General features: G+C 54.3%; 1 protein-coding gene across 5 annotated transcripts; it reads right to left on the bottom strand.

Annotated features, from left to right (window-relative positions):
- Positions 1-400: 400 nt before the first annotated feature.
- On the bottom strand, positions 401-16,119 carry LOC102449902 (C-type lectin domain family 2 member E-like). Of its 5 annotated transcripts, none has more exons than XM_075913427.2 (6): positions 14,115-14,253; positions 13,308-13,596; positions 10,685-10,798; positions 6,010-6,221; positions 5,062-5,165; positions 401-1,298 (listed from the first exon to the last, which is right to left on the bottom strand). In XM_075913427.2, the coding sequence occupies exons 2-6, from the start codon at positions 13,516-13,518 to the stop codon at positions 1,112-1,114; spliced, it is 828 nt and encodes a 275-aa protein (XP_075769542.2). In that variant the 5' UTR covers positions 13,519-13,596; positions 14,115-14,253; the 3' UTR covers positions 401-1,111. The 5 variants fall into 5 exon arrangements, with proteins under 5 accessions (XP_075769542.2, XP_075769543.2, XP_089626782.1 ...); XM_075913428.2 differs by having other exon boundaries at positions 6,010-6,197; XM_089770656.1 differs by lacking the exon at positions 13,308-13,596 and having other exon boundaries at positions 14,115-14,898.
- Between the last annotated feature and the right edge of the window lie 241 nt (positions 16,120-16,360).

The following is a 16,360-nucleotide window of genomic DNA, read 5'->3' as shown; positions in this document are numbered from 1 at the left end:
GGATGGGCAGTAACCTGAACACTGCTGTGATTCTGGCTGTAAGGGACCATCGATCACCGGGCAGACTCAGCTGAGGGTATGTCTACACAGAAAAGTTTTTTCGGAAAAACGGCTGTTAAAAAAACAAAAACAAACACGTCCACCCTGCAGTCAAGTTCTTTAAAAAAAAAAAAAATTAGAACAGAGGGTTTTTTCCCCGACATCAGTAAACCTCTTTCTACGAGGAAGAATGCTCCCAGCATAGCGCTGTGGTTCTTAAAGGGGCCGCGACTGAATTTCAGCCCCAGCAATTTTTTTTTTTTTTTGGCTCAACAAATTTACCTTTTCTTGGGGTTTTTTTGTTCAACAAGTTTGCCCCAGAATACCGGCACCATTTTTCTTACCAAAAAAAAGCACTGCCCCAGGTGAATTGCATGTTAGCTCTCCCACTAGATTTAAAACAAAGTTATTTACAAGATGAAAACAGGTACAAATATACAGCTACAACAAATCAATTAGTAACAGAAACACCTGGTCAGACGCTATATATGTCCTTGAGTGCTCACCCAGGTGAAGCAGTTAGGGATCTCCTGCTTATGGCTAGAAAGCCTTGCCTTTCTCGGGCTCGTGGTGTGAAAGCAGTCGCTGACAGAAATGCTGGAGACCCCGAGTTGCTGCCGCGCTTCTGCCTGGTGAGTTACAGACAGGCCCAACACAAGAGCTCCAATATGGAACAGGGATGTCAGAAATGAGATTATTGAATGCTTGCGAGTGGCTGCAGCATTAAATACCTACTTTGGCACATAGGTGAGCCAGGCCGGCCCTAGCTCTGTATTTCTCCGTGTTCCATTCAGACACGGGGACTTTGGCATGATGTGAAACCTGTTCGGTGTGTCGCATCTAATCCTATCCCTGCCTTCTTCTTTGCACTGGGCTCCGGGAAAGGAGCGAACAAACATCTCTTCTCTTACTCCCATGTGCCGGGCTCTAGGCGTCCCATGAACAGTTCAAACAGAGACCTGCTCCCTCGGCGGGTGCTGCACTATTGAAACTAAATGGAACATTGAAACCTGTTGAAAATGTCCCTGCTGTTCCGCAATGAGTCAGATGTGACAGCCAACAATGATCACGGTCAGGTTTTTCCAGGGCTAATTTCCATGACACTCCTGTGATTGGCCCCTTCCATGGCAGCCTGCTTTGCAGCTGTAAATGCATCCAGTTTGCTGCAGATCCAGCGCCTCTCGCTTGTGCACCGCAGGCTGCTGACCCCGTTCTCGTCATTCAGATACGCGCAGTCACCGCCTCCTCGGATCCTGAACCTGCAGGGTAGAAGCCAGGGAGCAGGTGTCAGGCAGGATCTGGGTGTTTTCCATCAATCACAGGCAGGGGGCGACACTTGCACAGGGCAGGGAGCTGCTGCATTATAGCCCCCCTCAGTTCCCCTTCCTGCACCAGCATCAGGTCCCACCTCCTGGCACCAGGGCGCAGCAGGGCCAGGCGAGGTTCCAAGATGAAAGAGGCTGGCAATGCAGGCAAAGGAAGGCATTGCCTTCCCAAAGTTGCATACACTGCCCTGGAGGAGGCTGCACTGTGCTACAGCCAGTCCTGCTCCCCGGCATCTGGGGAAGGCTGGGGGCCATGCAGCACGGCAGCTCTGGCCCTCATCTGGGGTTGGGTGGGACTTGACTGGAGGGCGGGGTGAAAAGTTGTGAAGGGGCATGGTTCCAGGAAAGGGGTGTGGCTTTGGGCAGAAGGGGCGGGGCTTCAGCAGCCTTCACCCATGGTCCATGTCAACCATTTCGAGGTACACAACATCCCCAGCAACAAGTTGTCCCCAGGCTCACTGTGTGTGGTGTGAAAAATGTTTTGTTTGTGTTGTGTCAAATTTGTTGCCTGTTATTTTCACTGGTTGACTCCTAGTTCTTGTGTTATGGGAAGGAGTAAATATCACCACGGCACTCTTGATTTTAGAAACCTCTATTAAACCCCCTCAGATGTCTCTTATCTAAGCGGAACAGTCATAGCCTTTTAAATCTCTTTTTGCTGCCCTTCTCTGTACCTTTTCCCATGCCAAGATATCTTTTCTGAAATAAAGTAACCAGGACGACACTCGGGATTCAAGTTTTGGGTCGACTGTGCATTTACAGACTGGCATTATATTTTCTATTTAATCTATTGTTTTTCTAATGATTCCTAAACATTCTGTTTGCTTTTTGTCAGCTGCTGCACACTGAGGGTATGTCTAGATTACAGGGTTTTGTCGACAGAAGTTTTGTCGACAGATACTGTCGACAAAGCTTCTGTTGACAAAGAGCGTCTAGACGACATCCAGTTCTGTCGACAAAGCAAGCTGCTTTGTTGATATAACAGTGCGGACGCAAAGGACAGATTAGATGCAATAATGCCTTCTAGCGACAGAACTCTGTTGATAAAAAGGCGTCATTCCTCGTAGAATGAGGTTTACATACGTCGACAAAACTGCTGAGTTTTGTCGACGTTATGTCGACATAACTCAAAGGCAGTGTGGACGCAGGTATAGTTTTGTCGACAAAAGTCCAGTTTTGTCGACAAAACCCTGTAGTCTAGACACACCCTGAGTGGATGTTTTCAGAGAATGATCCACAATAACTCCAAGACCTCTCTCTCGGGGGGGAGAATAGTTAATTTAGACCCCATCATGTTCTAAGTATACATTGGCTATGTTTCCCAATGTGCATTACTTTTCACTTCTCAATGCTGAATTTCATCGGCCACTTTTGTCATTGCATCTCATTGAAGTCAGCTTTGGTCTTAACTAGCTCGAGAAATTCTGCACATTTTGCTCCATCACCACCCTCCATGCCCTTTCCAGATCACTTACGAAATGTCAAATAGCGCTGATACCTATGCAGATCCTTGGCAGACCTCAATATATTCCCCGCTTCAATGTGAAAAGTGACTGTTTATTCCTATCTTTGTTTCCTTTGGTTTAACTGGTTAGTGCTCCAAGGAGAGGGACCTTTCCTCTTATCGCACAACAACAGCTTGTTTTGTTTAAAAGTCCTTGGAGTGATACCTTGACAAATGCTTTCTGGAAATCTAAGGACACTATCTCCCTTGTGCACATGTTTGCAGATGCCCTTGTAGCTGTCTCATAAACTGATGAGGCGTGATTCCCCTTTATAAAAGCCCTGTTGACTTCCCCAATTCACCCTGTTCAGTTATGTGTCTGATAATTCTGTTCTTTCCCAGAGTTTCAGCCAATATGCCTGGTATTTATGTCAGATCTAGCAGCCTGTACTTTCCAGGTTTGTCTTTGGGGTGTTTTTAAAAACAAAACAAAAAACAGTCATATGGAACTGAGGCTAATGAAGGTTGTAAGTTGCAAAACCACAGTTAGTAATTATGCCGTTCCAAAGCAGAGTTCATTTAGAACTCTTGGATTTATCCCATCTGACCCTGGTGACCTACTACTGTTTAATTTATTAATTGTTCCAAAAACTCACTTACTGATGCTTCAATCTGAGACTATTAATCATATTCGACACCTAAAAAGAATGGCTCAGAAGTGGGGCTCTTCCCCCACATAGTGAAGACCAGTACAAAGAATTCACACAGCATCTCTGCAATGGCCTTGTTTTGAGGGCCCCTTTAACACCTCAAAAGTCGAGTGGCTTTGCTGACTGCTATAAATAAAAACAATTGCTGTTCGTTTGTCTCTAGCCTATGGCTCTTCAAATTCTGCCGGGCCTGCCCTAAGTTATTACACTTTAATATTTGACTTGCCAGAGTTTATGCATTTTCACTATGATTAGACTTCCTAGTTTTAAAGGCTTTTTTTTTTTTTTTGCCTCTAAGTGCCACTTTTACGATGCTGTTTAGCCATGGTGGCAATGCTTAGAGTTTTAATGGGAGGGTATAGACTTAATTGGAGTCTTTGTTATAGTGTTTTAAAATCATTTCCAGGCAGTCTGTGGCCTTTCACCTAGTGACTGTCCCCTTTAAATTTCCACTGAGCTAGATTCAAATTTTTGGGCTCCATGCTACAGGGCAGGCTGCTAGGAGTCCACAGCTGACCCCAGACTCCGCTGCCCCTTTGAAATGCACGGAGGCGGCAGTTTCAAAGGGGCAGCTGCCTCACAGCTAATCCACAGATCAGCTATGCGGAGGGCTGCCCCTTTAAAACGCCGCCTCCATGCATTTCAAAGGAGCAGCGGCTGTGGAGCTCGGAGCTCAGCTGGGGACTGTCCAGATGATCCCAGGCTCCCTGCGGCACTTCCCTGGAACCTGGGATCAGCCGGGGAGTTCCCAGCTGACCCTGGGTTCCGGGGAAGTACCATGTGGAACCCGGGTTCCAAAGAAATTCCGCAGGGGGCCTGGGATCAGCTGGGAAGTCCCCAGCTGACTCCAGGCTCCACGACTGCCTCTTTGAATTGCACAGAGGCTGTGTTTTAAAAGGGGCAGCTGTGCAGCAGCCGCCTTGAGGTTTCAAAGTGGCAGCGCTGCCACTCTGAGGTACCCCTCCGCCCCCCTTTGCTGCCTCTATCTTATAGAGGCAGCAAGAGGGAGGGATATCGACTAGCCTTTAACATCCTTAACTCCAGCGCTGCTGAACCTCGACCAGAAAGCAGCTGAGGTGCTAGGCCAGCCAGCCAGGGTCCTCCAGTGCTGTTCTCTGGGGAAGGGGGGCTGCTCCCTTGGAGCTAGGCTAGTGCAAACACTGATCACTGATTTAGCCGCGTTAACGCTGAGGCCTTTGAGTGACTGGCCCCAACCCTCTTTCCAAAGCACCCCAAGGGAAACCAGATTCCCCCAGCCCAGCTCTTCAGAGCAGTGCCGTGAGGGTCTCCGCTCCTCAGGCCAGCTCAGTGGGGAAGGAACAGAGGGGGGCAGGATACCCCTGGGGCTGGCAGCTCAGGCCCAGCACCGCCCTGCGAGAAGCTGTAAGTCTCAGGCAGACACTGGCTTGCACCCATCACGAACACACCGAGCACACACGCTCCGAGCGCTCTCTGGATGTTCCCACAGCCCTGGCTGGGGGCTCGGCCTGAACTCGGTACCTCACACACCAGGGAGCTCACAGAGAGGGGGGCAAAGACTCACAGGTAGTTGAATTCGGTGCCATTGGCCCATTTCCAGAGCTGCCCCGAGTCCTTCCGGAGGCCGATCCAGTGGTCGGGTTTGCCTTTGTAGCGCAGCATGAAAGCCTAGAACAGCAGAGGGGGAGGCGGCATTAGGGCCTGGCTGGGGAACCCCAGGGATGCACAAAAACTCTCTGAGTGTTCCCAGGGGGTGGCTGGGGATTTCCCCTTCGCCCTTGCTCTGCTCTGGGTAATTCAGTATCAGCCCTCCCCCGCCAAAGACAGCTCCCCCCCACCCCAATTCTGGGCCAGGCTCTGTGTGAAACCCTCACCTGACAGAGCACCTGGGCTCCCACTAGCCCTCTCTGGGGAAGGTGAAACACACAATCTGCATGGGGGAGGAGGCCAGGACTGAGAAAAGACGCCCCCTCCTTGTCACCCAGGAGGGGCCGGGGCCAGATGAAACCTAGATTTCGACCAGCCCCCAGGAGGCACCGAGTCCAGCCCCCTGCCCAAAGCAGGACCAACCCCCAACTCGATCATCCCAGCCAGGGCTTTGTCAAGCCGGGACTTAAACACCTCTAGGGATGGAGATTCCACCCCTCCCTAGGGAACCCAGCCCAGGGCTTCCCCACCTGCCTAGGGAAATACTTTGTCCTAATATCAAACTGCAACCTGAGCTTAGGGTTTCTCCCTCTCTTCAGCCAGCTGCTCTTTGCTCTACAGAGGAGCTGTGTCCTCCCCCGCCCTCCATGCAGCTCGACAGGTCAAGAGCTCAGCCTGAGAGAGGGGCCGTCCCCTGTGGAGTGTGTGGGGGGAGAACCAGCCATCACACCCTGACACCAGAGGTGCCCTGGGCCCAGCCAGGCTGGGCATTCAGCAGCTGGGAAGCCCATTGGCTCTGGGCTCTGAGCCCAGGCCCTGCTGCAGCCGCTGAGCCCAGGCCAGGCCAGGGCGATGAGTCTCTCACCAGCTCCCGCAGGGTGTCGATCCCAGCCAGGGAAGCGCTGAGGGCAGAGCAGTTGCTCCGGCTGTCGGTCCAGCTCCCTTCGCCCTCGGAGAAGGAGTAGCATTTCCCACGGTACCCGACCCAGCCGTCCGGGCACAAGGGGCCAGCCGGGGGGCACCCGTCAGCAAGGGCAGGTTTAGCTCTCTGCACTGAGAATGAGACAGTCACAGGGGCTGAGAGTGGGACACAAGGGGGACACAGGGAAATCAGCCCCGGCACCTGAGACACCACAACCCCCAGCAGGTGCTGGGAGGGCAGGAGGCAGCCAGGAGGATGCTGGGAATCCGGTCGAGGGAGGAGCAGTTACCAGGGGCGATGGGTCTGGGACCTACCCCAGCTGCAGTTACCAGGGGCCAGCAGGGGAGAACAATTCATGGGTAAGGCATTCAAGTAGCACGCTTGGCCAGGGATGTTATCCCAAGGAATCCTGCAGACCTGGGACACTTTCCCCCTGCTCTGCGCTTGGCTTCCCCGGAGAGGAATCAACCCCAAACCCGTCCAGAGACTGAGCGCCTTCTGCCTGGGACCAGCCAGCCGAGCCAGACACAGAGGGATGGGGGCATTTGCTGCCCCAGACCAAACATCTACCCTGCAGCTCACCCGTTGGCCCAAGCCCCATAAGCCAGAGTCAGCTGACATGAGCCAGCCACAACTGTGAAAGCCTAATTGTGAGTTAATTGACAGTCTAATTGGGAGAGTACTTCGAGTGGCCAAGAATCACAGGACTGGGTGGAACGGTGAGAGGTCACTGAGTCCAGTCCCCTGCCCTCCCAGCAAGACCATACATCCATCTACATCACCCCAACAGGTGTTTCTTTGACCTGCTTTTAAAAGTTTCTAATGGTGGAAATCCCACAACTTCCCTAGGCAACTTACTCCAGTGTTTAACCATCCTGACATGCAAGAAGTTTTTCCTAATGTCTAACTTGCTTCAGTTTCAGCCCATTGCTTCTTGTCCTGTCCTCAGAGGCCAAGGAGAACAATTTTTTCCCCTTCTCCTTATAACATCCTTTTAGATACTTGAAAACCGCTATCATGTCCCCTCTCAGTCTTCTCCTTTCCAAACTAAACAAGCCCAGTTCTTTCAGCCTTCCCTCACAGTACATGTTCTCTAGACCTTTCATCATTATTCTAGCTCTAGACCCTCTCCAGTTTTTCCACATCTTTTCTGAAATGTAGTGCCTGGACCTGGACACAATACTCGAGTTCAGGCCTGACCAGCGCAGAGTAGAGCGGAAGAATGACTTCTCGCGTCTTTCTAAAAACACACCTGTTAATGCAGCCCAGAATCATGTTTGCTTTTTTTGCAACAGCGCCACACTGTTGACTCGTTTAGCTTGTGGTCCACTGACTCCCAGATCCCTTTCTGCCGTACTCCTACCTAGACAGGTACTTCCCTTTTTTGTAGGCTAACAATGGAGGGTTCTTTCCTAAGTGGAGTATTTATTGAATTTCATCCTGTTCATCTCAGACCATTTTTATAGATCATTTTGAATTTTAACCCTTGCCCCCCAAACACTTGCAACCAATGTCCCCTCTAATCTCTTCCATCCAGGTGTGGAATCATTTTAATGTGTTTACTCCCCCGCCATTCGACAGCAGGCATGTTAGATATTGTGGTTTTTTGTAATTGTGTAGCCACAACAATGTTTAGCATTTACATGGTTACTAAAATACTCCCTGGAGGCGGGGGCGGGGTCCCAGCTCCACTCCTAGGGAACCCCCTGCCACTCTATGCTGCTTCCTCTGTGGGAGGCAGCATGGGGAAAATAATTCATGGGTAAGATGTCCAGCTTAACACTCTTGGCTATAACAGGAATTCCGCAGGGTGGGGACACATTTCCCCCTGCTCTGCGTTTGGCTTCCCAGGAGAGGAACAAACTCCAAACCCTTCCAGAGACTGGCAAGTCCAGTTCCCACTTGCCTCCCTCACCCTCCACACTGCTGCCTCTCTATCAGAGGCAGCAGCTCGGGGTGGGGTCAGGTGGGTCCGCAGGATCCGGTACTTGGGGGGAGCTGTCTTAAAGGCTAGACTTATCGGTTGATCCAAACGACTACACGCACCTTCCCCCTCGAGGCAGCCGCGGGAGGGAGGCGGCTCTGCAGGAACTGGCTCCCATCTTCGCTCCCACTTGCTGCCTCTGTATCAGAGGCAGCAAAGGGAGGGAGTGCACGTTGTCATTTGGCTTAACCCATAAGCTTAAGCACGTTGGTTAATTGTTTAAACAGCTGTACACTAACATCCCTAATTGATAAGCCCTGTGTTTGCCCTTTTTCAATCTTCTGGAATCTCTCCCGTCCTCCATGCCTTGTCAAAGGTGGTAGCTAAAGGCTCAGCTCTCTTTTCAGTCAGCCCCCTGGAGCTCTAGGATGCATTTCACCCGGCGCTGGTGATTTGAAGCCATCTAACTTGTGTAAGTCATTTTTAACTTGCTCTTGCTTTATTTTAGCTTCTGAAGCTGGGCCATTTTCAGGGACATTCACTACGTTAGACATCCAATGGCCACCAACCCTCTTGATGAAAACCAAAACAAAGAAATCATTAAGCACCTCTGCTATTTCCACCTTTTCTGGGTTCCCTCCTTCCCCGAGTAACAGGCTGCCCCTGTCCTCGGTCTTTCTCTTGCTTGCAATGCATGTGTAGCATGTTTTCTTGGTACCCTCTATGTCTCCAGCTAGTCTGAGATCGTTTGATACCTTGGCTTTTCTAATTTTCAAATGTGATAACTTGATTCACCTCCTACACACAGACCTTTCTTCCCCTAAATACGGCTGCTAAAAGGAAACTCCCTGGAAGCCTGCACTGTGGTGTAACCCTTTCAGCACCAGAGAGAGCAGCAGTCAGGTCTGGAGTTGCCAGGTGTCCTGGATTGGCCCAGACAGTCTGGTATTTGCGGCCTCTGTCCACTAGAAAAATACCGGACGTGTATTGGACGGAAGGTCACATGGGACATTCTTCCTCTGCCACATCTGGGGTGGTAGGGGATTTAAAGATGCAGTGACTCTTTTTTTTTTTGCAGATTTTTTGTGCTCAACAACTTTGCCCCTCCCCCCTTTTTTTGTTTTGCTTAGCCAATTTTTTTCCTGCCATATTCAGTATTTTTTGTGAAAGCATTTGGCAACCCTAGTCGGGTCACCCATAACCAGGGCTCACCGAGCTGCAGCAAGCCCTGCTCTCCAGCCGAGCTGTCCGGCGTTCTGCGCATGTGCAGATCGCCCAAACCCGGCTCTTCCAGGATGTAACCTACTCGCCACGGGCGAGTAGATTACATAGTTTGTCAAGCCCTGCCCATAACTCACCCTACAGAGCTATGAGAAAAGTCTGTGCAATGAGTCAATAACCAGAGGCAGGATTATTAGGGTCACTATGGCAAGAACTGCTAACCCACTCCAACCCTATATTAGTGATTTCCTCCTCCCTCTCCCCTGAATCACTCCTGCTCACAATCAGCGGCATGGAGATTGCATGTCTGCTTGCTGGGGCCCGGAGGAGTCTGACGTCAAACCCTCCAGCCATTTTTGTGCACGTCAGGTTTTCTGTTCATGTTGCACCACAGTGACTCTGTGGCTGGTTCTGAAGCAGGGTCTATGCAGCGGGGAGTCACTAGCAATGCGGGGCCCTTCCCAGGTCACTCGGTGGGTACCACGCAGGGCTAGTGGCGGTTAGGGATGTAAGTGCATAGTCAATTAACCAATAAGCCAAAGCTTATTGGCTCATGCTGTAGACGACACACATTTCCCCCGCCCCTTGCCAGTAAGTTTTTTAGCAGGCTGACCTGCAGCCCGGCTCAGTCCTGGCTGGCGATGGGTCCGGGACCTACCCTAGCTGCGGCTCTGCATTTAAAGTGTGTTAGGAGCCAGGTGGGCAGGCAGCTGCGCTCAGTTGTGGCTCATGCTGTGTCTGGGAGCTCAGATCCCCACTAGACTGGGGCTGCTGCCACCCCACGCTGCTGCCTCTTTATCAGAAGCAGCCGTGTGTGGCAACAGGCAGCTGGTCCACAAGGGGAGCTGGTTTTTAAAAGGGCTCCCCTCCCGGACCAGCTCCCGCCTGGCACCCTGTGCTGCGGCCGCTGATACAGAAGCAGCAGCGCGGAGTAGCAGGTGGACTCCTCAGGACTGGAGCGCACTGGCTGCCGGGCCCGCCCACGGGGACTATAGAACAGTCGATTAACCAATAAGAACCATGAGGTTCCTCGACTATTCGATTAACGGATACATAACATCCCTAGTGAGGGTGTCTGTGCTGCGCCCCACGGCTCATTGCAGTGACAGGGCAGCATCTCCCAGGCCGGCTGTGGGCTCGAAGCAGGGATGCAAGGCGAACAGACTGGTACCTCAGGACGACATGCAGAAGGCAAACAGCCCTGCACCTTCATCCATCCCCCACCCCCACTTTGCAGGGATATCACTGCCTGTGCATGGCCCTTACCAAGAGCGACCTGGAGCCACATTGCTCAGAAATCTGCGCACAGGAACTACTCAGCGAGGGCCCAGGGAGGGGGCAGGAGGAAGCTCTGGGAGGAGCATCCTCCAGTGACCCTCTGTCCCAGAGGTGGGAGCCAGACAGGCCAGGAGGAGATGCGGGGGCAGCTCCAGGGGGCGGGGAAGCACAAACAGAGGGGCAGGGAGAACTCACCTGCCAGGAGTGCAATGATACTAGCGATGGAGGCTGAGAAGGTGGCGGCGAGGGCCACTGTGAGGGCGATGGTACATTCCTTGGAGACACATTTCCAGGAGTTACCACGACGATCTGAAACAGAGAGACTTGTCAGGCAGGGCCATGGGAGCCAGGGCAGAACCTTATTCCTCTTGGGCAGGGGGTGTGTGTGTGTGTGAAGAGGCTCCCCCCCCCCCTTGGTCTAAAACAGGGGTGACCAACCCGTTGGAGACCAAGAGCCAAAATAGCAGTGGATGGAATGTGAAGAGCCATGTACCGGAGGGGAAGGGGAGGAGGTGTTGAGAAAAAAAAAAAAAAAAAAGCAGCCGGGGGAAAACAAGTGCTGGTACACTGCCCCAGGGCATACTGGCACCAAAAAAGGGGAACCTGAGTCAGGCACTGCCCGCCCCCCAACCCAACCCCCCTCCTCCCCAATCTAATGCCCGGATCCAGGAGCTACCGCCACACATCTCTCTCTGCAGGCGCGGGGCACATGCGCCAAGTGTCCAGCCTTGAGCACACGCTGGCTGGGACGCCAAGCGTGAGGGGCGGGGGGAAAGGGGACGTGAGCCTGAGCAGAGCGGCAGCCGCGAGCACACGCTGGAATGTGGCTCAGAGCAGCCCGGCCGTGAGCAGCCTTGTGCGGAGCAGCCAGCCTGATGATAATTTTTTAATACAAACATTTAATCGCGAGCTTCAATTTTTTCATCAAAGAGCCGCACACGGCTCACGAGCAGCGGGTTGGTCACCCTGGGTCTAAAACATCCTCACGCCCCCTGGCCCAACCAAGACGGACTCACCCCCACAGTCCCCCACTGGCCCCAGGCAGCCCTGCCTCCTCCACTGTCCTCCTCCCAGGTCCAAGGCACTATCTGCTGTCACCTGGGACTCTGGAGGTGAGAGACTGCACATACTTCCCCAGTGAGTCACACCCAGCCTCCCCCTCCTCATGCTGCAGGACCTGGGGAAACTGAGGCACACCACCACACAGCGTCCTTACAGAGCCACATAGGACAGTAGGATCCCATAGAACCCCATAAGACATACAGTGGATGCAACACCAGAGAGAAGATAGGATTACAACAGCAGACAGCACCCCCACTACATCACCTCTCTGCCCCCTTCGAGACCAAACTGAGCAGGGCCCCTCCGCCTGTGGACATTCGGGCCCCCATCAGCTGTGACACTGGCCCTCTCCTTAGCTGGGCCCGCCACGGTGGCATCCTGCAGGAGCCGGCTCCACCTGGTTCGGCTGCTGGACGACTTTGAGGGGCCGGTGCGGGCCCACTCTGTGCGGTCGTCCCAGCCCTTCCTCTTCCCTTGGGCTCTGCCCAGGCTCTCACCTCACTGGCTGCCCCCAGGCTGGGGCTGGCCTAGAACACGCCCCGGTCTGTCCATCCAGCAACGGGCAAGCTAGGCTAGTGGGTGGGGCTGCAAGACTGTCGTAACCAAGTTTTGCTCCCTGTGCTTGCGTCCCTAGAATGTGCAGGGGGACCGTGGCCACGCTGTGACTGGATGCAGGGGGAGCACACGGCTCTCCCAGCCAATGGGGTGCGCAATCAACACCCATCTCATTTCATGAGCCCCACCTTTGTGTCGGGGGCAGAGGGAACCTAAGGCCCAGGAATCGGTTGTGGCCCCCGGCTTGCCTGGATCCAGCCCCCGAAAGGCTTGAAGATCCCCCACCCCACCCCCAGCACTGGGGAGCCAGTACTGGTGTCTAGCCACGCCCTCATCTCTCTGCAGGGCTGGAGCACCCCAAATTTACTAGCCTGGGCCCCCCTAGGCTCTGCTGTGCCAGAAGAAAGTGAGGAGGGTCTTTCTCCTTCTCAGTCAGGGGCCACCTCAGTGAGGTTTTGGGTTTCAGTGTCCCTCCCCTCACTTTTGAGCAGCTCCTGACTGATTTTTCTGCAGGTCAGAGGCCCCCAGCCAAATAAAGGTTCCCCACCCACCATATGTGCTTAGTAACACCAGCAGAAGAAGAAACGACACACGTGAAAAAAAATCAGTGAAATGTGGCAACCTTGTGCATGGGGAAACGTAAACAAAACGTTTCACGGACCACATGTGCCCCCCCTCCCCCCCAGCAGTAAGACGCCCATCACTGTGTCAGTTCCTCCTTCCCGCCTGGGAGAGGCGCCCGGGGGGCTCAGGCAGGCTGGGGCTGGCAGAACAGCCCCTCCCCCCTCAGACCAGCACCAGGGCACAGAGATAAGGACCCGCCTGGTCCAGGGGCAGGAGCTCCCCCTCTTCATGCTCGCTCTGCCCTTTACCCAGCATCAGCTGCCCCCACCCTTGGTCAGTGTCTGTCCCCGCACACGGGGTCTCACCCGGGCACCATGCAGCCAAAGGGGGAGAAGAAGCCAGGCCGAGAGGAATCAGGGCTGTCACAGGGGGTCTGACCCGCCAGCCCAAACAGCCCCTGCCCAGCGCTGTGTGCCCCAGTCAGCCGCTGGGAGCCAGGGATCGGGGTCCTGGGAGGATCCAGGTCCTGCTGGCCACAGGATAGGGGCTGGGAAGCTGCTACTGCCACTGAGAAGCTGGTCCCCTGGGGTCAGTCTGTGTCCCTCCTGCCCGGTCCCAGGCAGGGACACCCCATTACCTGGCTCCCCTCCCGTCTTTTGGTGCCCATCAGTATCAATATGCGGCGCTTGGCTCTGGGTGCTCCCATCCGGGACAGACTCAGGGTCTCTCTCCAGACCGTTCCCAGCCCGTGCCCGGCTGCCGGAATCTTCGCTGCTCCCCCCGGAGTCACTTTCATGAAATGCCTTGGGTGGCTTGTCGCGCTTAGCGGAGCTTGCTGCTTGTCCCATTGTCCCTGGCTAGGGATGGCCAGGCTGCAGGTGCTGGATGCGGATCTGTCCCACTCTGTTCTGGACTCTCTGGCCACGCTGGAAACCCAGATGCAATAGATCAGGGGTGGAGGAGGTGGAGTTTGGGGGAGGTCTGGGTCCCAACCCAGCAGCCTCGCCCCTGCCGGAGGCGGTGCCATGGTGGTTAAACCCTCTTAAATCCCATCCCCCTCTGCCCCCAAAGGGCTTCACGGACTGGATCGGCTCCCCTCGGCCAGGACCTGCCCACGCGTGACACACACTCCCACGGGGGAGCAGAGCCCTACACTCTCCCCCCCCCCAGGAACAGGAGGGAGCGGACGAACGCGCGGGGGTTGGAACCGCGACGCCCAGCCGGGGTGTCTTAGCACGAAGGGGAAGTGGTACTGCTCCCAGCCATCCGCACACACGCGTGGGGGGGGGGGGGGGACTAGACGGGTCAGGGGGCCCGCAGCAAAACCAGCTCCCTTCTCCTGCAGGGTGTGCGCCCCGGGCCCCGCCCCCCAGCCAGGACTTGGGGGCCTCCTGCCTCGCCCCATCCCCAGCTCGGTCCCTCCAGCCCCAGCGGCGTCTCTCACCCCAGCGACTCGCGGGGAGCGGAGCTTTTGCCGATGGCCGCTGCAGGGGGCCCGAGCTGAGTTCCAGCTGCGCCCGGGGCCGCCAGCTGCTGCGCTGCGCTGCGCTGCGTTCTATGCTGCGCTGCGCCCCCGCCCGCAGCTGCTTTGCGCAGGATCTGCGCTCTGCAGTTTCTTTAGCCTGCGGCGGCTGCTCCTCTCGTTTTTCTTTTTTTCCCGCACCTCCCCGCACCTGAGAGCCGGGCCCCTGCGCCTGCGCGCTGAGGTCTCTGCAAACGCGCAGCTGCGTGGGATTATTTTGGTTCTTCTTTCCACGCAGCTTCCCCTGCAAGAGCGGGAGCGGGCTGAGCCGTGAACGCTTCGTGCAACGGCGTCTGCTCTTGGAAAGCCCAAATCCTCTCCCCCCGCCACGGCCCGGCGGGACCTGGGGGCGCCAGCTCAGGATCGGGGGGGGGGGGGGGGAGCGAAACACGGTGCATTGTCCCAGCTGAGGGGGAGAGGAGGGTCCGCTTGAGCCTGCTACCCCCTCCTCCCACACAAACACACCGGGGACACTGGGAACGCCCTTGTCCCTGCGCCCAGAGACTAGGCTCCGCGAAGAGCGGGCTTGGGGGGCTGTTGGGATAAGGAAGGGTGGAGCAGGAAGCAAACACAGTGATGGGGGGGGGGGGGGAGAGGCTTGAAGGAGGCAGAAGAAAAAAGGAAAAGGGGGGCAGCCCCCTAGTGACCGGAACAGAGCGAACACAGAGCTGGGAACCAGCCCCTCAGCCATGGCCCCTGGGGGGAGGGGGGGCAGGGGCCCCTGAGAGGTAAAGCACTCTTGGGGCTGGGGGTCAGAGTTGCACCTTGCAGCCCGGCCCCCCCCACCATGCACCATGGAACCTAAACACCAGCTCCCCCAGCAGCATGGAGCCAGGATGGGGGGGGGGGGGGTTGCTGCCACACAGAGACACCCAGGCAGCGTGTTAGCAGGGGAAGAGATATGAGGTCAGGGGTGTGTTTCTACCATGTTCCTACCTACCCCAGAGCCACTGATGCCAGGACCCAGTAGCACAGGGCAGAAGCTGAGGTGGAAGAGAGGAAACCTGCCTGCCCCTCTCTTAGGATCAGTGGGGGTGTGGGGGAGCCAGGCACTCTGGGACAAATGTGAGAAGAGAACCCTGTTTTGTGTCACTTTCACTTGCCAGTGGTGGTTTCCTGTTGTTTTGGCAGCTACAGACTAACCTGACTCCCCCTCCAATTGTGAGCTAGGTGGTTGTTACAGAGGGTTTTGCCAGCAGCAGCAAAGTCCCTGCACCCTGACTGTACCCCAGGATCAGGGCAGGTGCGGGGTGGGAAGAGGGAGGCTGTGTTGCTCCCTAGTCACTGCACTGCCAGGCGGGTGCTTTTGAAATGTTGACCCGAGAGTGTTGACTGTTTCTGTGCATGCATCATTCTGGCAGGTGACATTAGAAACAAGAAGTGTGAATCTGTTTATAGTTCTACATGTGCTAATGAGAGCCGCTGGCTGCCCAGCGGAAACCTGGCTCAGTGACCAACTCAACCATCTGTAAACAGCCTCCTTTGTCCCAGAAGTTTCAGGGGGTAGCCGAGTTAGTCTGTACAGGATAAACTTAAAAAAAACAACAAAAGATCTGGTAGCACTTTATAGACTAACAAAGCATGCACATCTTAAACTCTTAACTCTGGTCATCTGAAGAAGTAGGCTGTGGCCACAAAAGCTCATGATACCATCTGCATCTTTTGTTAGTCTATATAAAGTGCGACCAGACTTTTGTTGTTGTTGCTGTTTTTAAGTTTATCTGTTGTCCCAGTAAGCCCAAACTGTGATTGGTCTCAGGAAAACGTGACTACACCACCTGGTACTAGAATCCATCTGGTACCTGAAAATTTTTCAAGGAGAATGGAAGCTGCAAAACAAAAGAAACCTGCCACAGGGGAGACTCTGTTTAAGTATAGGAAACTAGCCCCTTTTGTTTTCTGCTGGCTTTTGAAAATGCTTGCCCTATTCTAAGAGGATATGAAAGAACTTTAAAGGAAACTTAACATAGACCCAAGAGGTCGGGCTGTGATTTGAAACCTGTTTCTGAAAGAACAGCTGTTTAGGGTAAGAATTTGCATCTCACACATTATTTTTAAGTGGACTATAATAGGCTGTGCATTTTCTGTTCATTTTAACTGAGTAACTTTGATCTGTTTTCCCTTGCACCACTTAAATCCTACTCTTTCAACTTAATAAAATCACTTGT

Source organism: Pelodiscus sinensis, chromosome 19 (genome assembly GCF_052426305.1).
Source record: "Pelodiscus sinensis isolate ZL-2025 chromosome 19, ASM5242630v1, whole genome shotgun sequence".
In the NCBI taxonomy this organism is placed as follows: Eukaryota; Metazoa; Chordata; order Testudines; family Trionychidae; genus Pelodiscus; species Pelodiscus sinensis.
Note: the sequence above shows the minus strand (reverse complement) of the source record. Positions and strands in the feature narration are given on the sequence as shown.

Coding starts and splice junctions, on each gene's coding strand:
- LOC102449902 (XM_089770656.1), bottom strand. CDS start 14,883: ATGGCTGAGGGGCTGGTTCCCAGCTCTGTGTTCGCTCTGTTCCGGTCA. Junction 6,222..10,684: donor TATCATTGCACTCCTGGCAG/GTGAGTTCTCCC, acceptor TCCCACTCTCAG/CCCCTGTGACTGTCTCATTC. Junction 5,166..6,009: donor TCGACACCCTGCGGGAGCTG/GTGAGAGACTCA, acceptor CTGCTGTTCTAG/GCTTTCATGCTGCGCTACAA.